Here is a 4,004-nt window from a genome sequence, read left to right on the forward strand (position 1 = left end):
AAAAAAAAAAAAAGAAGGAATAAAACATGCAACACCGAAAAAAAAAAAGGAAGGAGGAGGGGCGGTGTGAGGAAAGGGGTTCCACGTTGGTGCATTGAACTCCTCTACGTGGGGCGCAGCCACACTGCTGGCTCAGTCGCCAGTGCACACGTTGCACGAGTGCCCCCCATGCAGAGTTGTGGGTCCGCTCCGGCAGCTGCGCCGAAAGCGAAAGTCGTGGGGGCGAAGAACACACGCAAAACAAAAACATCAACTGTCAAAAAGAAAGAAAATCCCCAGCAACGGGGGGTGGCAAGAAAGAAAATCACAAGCAAACCCAAAAAGAAACACAAGCAAACCAAAAAAAAAAAANGGGGTGGCAAGAAAGAAAATCACAAGCAAACCCAAAAAGAAACACAAGCAAACCAAAAAAAAAAAAAGAAAAGAGAGGAGAAACATGAATGAAAGAAAAGTAAATAGTAAGCCACACACAAACACACACCACGGTGACAAGAACTCACCGCTTCCTCATGCGGCGGACACACGGTCGTCTCACGCCGGGCCGCTGCGTCTGCAGCCTCACTCCCCAAGAGATTCAGAACAACGGCCCAAACGCAATGGAATCATCAAGCCCACAGCGTCGCAAGGCAGAATGACAATATCCCATTCCCCTAGAGTCATGACCGGTCTGCCCTCCAGAATGGAAGTAAACAGTTGCGCATATATATATATATATATACTCGAATGCGGTGCTATGCTGTGGGCCATGCTATCCAACTGACGCACTTGCGCGCCCCTCACGACGCGCGGCCCCCCGAACGTTTGCGTCCACTAGGGGAGCCTCGATTGGCCCTTCAGACACCCGCGTCCACAAAAAAATCAGTTGAGTGCGGGATGTATATCACACCCAGAAAACACACACGTGAAAAATCACCCTCTGAGGGGAAGGACTCGGTCTCCACTCTTCATGCCACTTCCACCCGTGTCGTGCTGCCGACACCACGTGATATGTACTCCGCACAGCCGTAGACGGTGCTTGCACGCCGCAGACGGTACATCAACCCCACAGGAGGGCGGACGCCACAGTCCTCAACAGCCACATTAGGCACCGAAAGCCGACGACGGTTNACAGGCACGCCGCGCAACAGAGAGGGTGTTTGTGCGTGCGGGACATGATTCCCGTCTTCTGCAGCTTCGCCGATACCCAAATGATCCAGCGAAAGGGTGCTGTTGGCGGTCAGCATCTCACTCCGCACACGCGTAAGAACAAAACCTCCCTCCTCGGCGCAGCGCTGCGCCTCCTGGTGGCCGGAGAATACTACAGAGGCTTCTACCACTTCCGGAAACGGCACTGGCGGCTCAAACGGCTCGGCCTGGGGGCATTGGCGCAGCAGCTCTCGCTGCTTCTGCACCCTACGCAGCTTTCTCATGTACAGCCATCCGATGATGGCTCCCCAGAGGGCGATCACAAGAAAGACGCAACCGCAGAGCACGAAGGTAAGCAAAGTATTCATGGCCTCCTCGTTCCCCGACAGCACCGTGTGGAATATGCTGGAAAATGTATTGTAGCTATGAGTGCGTGTTTCTTGACTTGTCCTGCAGCAAGGCGCGAGATCAAAGGGGGGAGTGCGCACATTCGAGAGGTCTGACGCAGCACAGCTGCTGCAGCGACAACATGGAAACCGACAGGGCATGTGCGTATGCGTGTGTGCATGTGAGACTGCGCAAGAACATTACATTCACACCATGGACACACACTCACATATATTTTTAAGTGGAGAAGGAGGAGGATTGAGGGCTATTGATGCAGTGCCGCAGTCATTCTCAGCCATTCATAGTTTGAGGCAGGCGTTATTTCAAAGAGCGAGGCGCGCGCGTGCGAGAGCGAGAGGGGAAGACTAAGCAAAAAAAAAAAAAATCAGGCCACGCCACAATCAGCCGAAAAATAAAAGGGAGAAACACCGATTTAAATGACAACTAAAGGCAAACCGTACACCAGAACAGTTGAGACATGGCGGGAAAAAAGTTCGTCTTGTTACAGTTTTTGCTTTCCGCGCCCACTGTTGCGTGTATCTATCAGTAAGGCATGGAACGACCATGGAGACGTTTTGATTCCCAAGAGAGGAAGAAAATAGCCAGTGCCACTGTCAGCAGAGGCACAGAAGAACACATGAGAGATAATTGTTTGAGTGTGAGTGTGAGCGTGAGTGAGTGAGTGAGTGAGTGGGCAAGTGCGCGGAGAAACAAAACGATGCCTTTGCTGAAGCAGGCCTGCTCCATGCATCCATCTCTCGGTTTCGATAGACCTTTCCTCCCCATTCCCTGTAGTAGATGAGGAATAGACGAGGGAGCCGTACGAGATGACGCCACGACGGAGGAGCCGATAGAGAACAGCCGTGGGACTCCACACACAGACACAGAGACACACACACACACACACACAAGCACAATGCCCCATATGCAAATATAAACACACCTGAAATGGCGCCGAGACCATGCGGGCACTGTTGTGAGCGTAGGCGTGAGGAACATCCCCCGCGGTGAACAGACAACGAACAACGAACACTCATACGCATGCGCAAAAAAAACACATATTGAACAACGATAGAAAGCAGCTGGGCTCGAATAAAGCCCATGCCGCATGTATTACCAAAGGGCCCATGACATCTATTGAGCAGTACGGCGCACCTGCCACCTACGTACCCTTGGCGCCCGCACACTTATGCTCGCTAGTGCTCTCCCCACTCACAGAGCCATCGTCGCGTGGCAAGTAATGCCCCTCGCCGTACAGCTCCGAGGAGTCACGCAGCTGCGGGCTGCNCCCCACTCACAGAGCCATCGTCGCGTGGCAAGTAATGCCCCTCGCCGTACAGCTCCGAGGAGTCACGCAGCTGCGGGCTGCCATCGACGACAGGTAGCTCTGGCGCAACAACGGGAATGGCCTGCACAAAAATGCTGCTGCCCTGGGGATGATGTGACGCGTCAAAGATCACATCCTCATCGTGCGGCTCATGACGAGACGCACCGTCCTGCACTTGTCTCTGCCGCCCTTCGACGTATCTCAGACATAACCAAATGACAGATATGACCGGCAGCAGAAGCAGCAGGGTCCATGGGATGACGGCGGCCGTGGGCAAGGCTGTCATGGTGGTTCTAGAGACCTCAGCTGCTGGGGTGGGTGGGTGGGGGAGAGCGAGAGGAATTGTGGGGGAGCATCTGCAGTGACGAGTGAGGCAAGACCTGGCTGTCAACGGTGCCAACGGGTGGAATGCACAGAAAGAGAATAAGGGAAGCAGTACAGCCAAGATATCCACCTAATGCACCACACAAGGCACTATGTGGGGTTCCACGTTTCACAGCTTATGTTTTCATTCGTTTTTCCAGTTTAAACGACTTTAGTGAGAGGATACCGAACGGCCGCAGGCAACCAACAGCACCGTTGCTTCTCGCAAGAAGAGCACACATACGACTTAGCAATAAGCAGAAGCGTACAGGCACACACAATCTCAGTGTGCCTGAACGTATACACGCTCGATCACAGACCAGCACCATCACTGCGCGGCAAGTAGTGGCCCGTGCCGTAAAGATCTGCGGCGTCACTCGGCGGCTGCCCGCCACCATCGCGCTGTTCGCACACCTCCTCGTCTACCACCACGTGCCCAACCACGACTGGCGGATGGTGAAGGCCAGCTACAGGAAGAGGCGAAGCAGCAGCATTCGGCGGCCATGCTGCGTCTGCGCCGTTCCTGTTTCTGCCGTCGGCTTGCCCCATCATCTGCCGGCGACGTGTGGTCCAGAGCAGCATACCCTGCCAGAGGCATACGACACTGAGCGCAATGATCATTCCAGACCACAGGATCAAGCCAAGCATGTCACGCGGAGGAGATTCGGCTTTGTTCCTTTCACTGTCTATGGTTTCCAGAGGGCCCTCGAGCCACACAGGCGGCGCATCATGAAGGCCCATGACCACGTCGGCAACGCGTTCCCTTTTGTGTGTACATGTATATATATATATATATATATAT

The 4,004-nt window shown here is 53.8% G+C and overlaps 3 protein-coding genes across 3 annotated transcripts; all 3 read right to left on the reverse strand.

The window, feature by feature from the left end:
- Positions 1 to 944: 944 nt before the first annotated feature.
- On the reverse strand, positions 945 to 1,493 carry DQ04_07621010 (hypothetical protein; the record flags this gene model as incomplete). The annotated part of the gene is made up of 1 exon (XM_009315240.1): positions 945 to 1,493. One exon carries the CDS (start codon positions 1,491 to 1,493, stop codon positions 945 to 947), a length of 549 nt encoding a protein of 182 aa, XP_009313515.1.
- Positions 1,494 to 2,780: 1,287 nt separating this feature from the next.
- DQ04_07621020 (hypothetical protein) lies at positions 2,781 to 3,125 on the reverse strand (the record flags this gene model as incomplete). The annotated part of the gene is made up of 1 exon (XM_009315241.1): positions 2,781 to 3,125. The coding sequence occupies one exon, from the start codon at positions 3,123 to 3,125 to the stop codon at positions 2,781 to 2,783; it is 345 nt and encodes a 114-aa protein (XP_009313516.1).
- Positions 3,126 to 3,514: 389 nt separating this feature from the next.
- On the reverse strand, positions 3,515 to 3,943 carry DQ04_07621030 (hypothetical protein; the record flags this gene model as incomplete). Its single annotated transcript, XM_009315242.1, has 1 exon — positions 3,515 to 3,943. The coding sequence occupies one exon, from the start codon at positions 3,941 to 3,943 to the stop codon at positions 3,515 to 3,517; it is 429 nt and encodes a 142-aa protein (XP_009313517.1).
- Positions 3,944 to 4,004: the final 61 nt, after the last annotated feature.

This window comes from Trypanosoma grayi (genome assembly GCF_000691245.1).
Source record: "Trypanosoma grayi strain ANR4 Tgr_762_V1, whole genome shotgun sequence".
Lineage (NCBI taxonomy): Eukaryota > Euglenozoa > Kinetoplastea > Trypanosomatida > Trypanosomatidae > Trypanosoma > Trypanosoma grayi.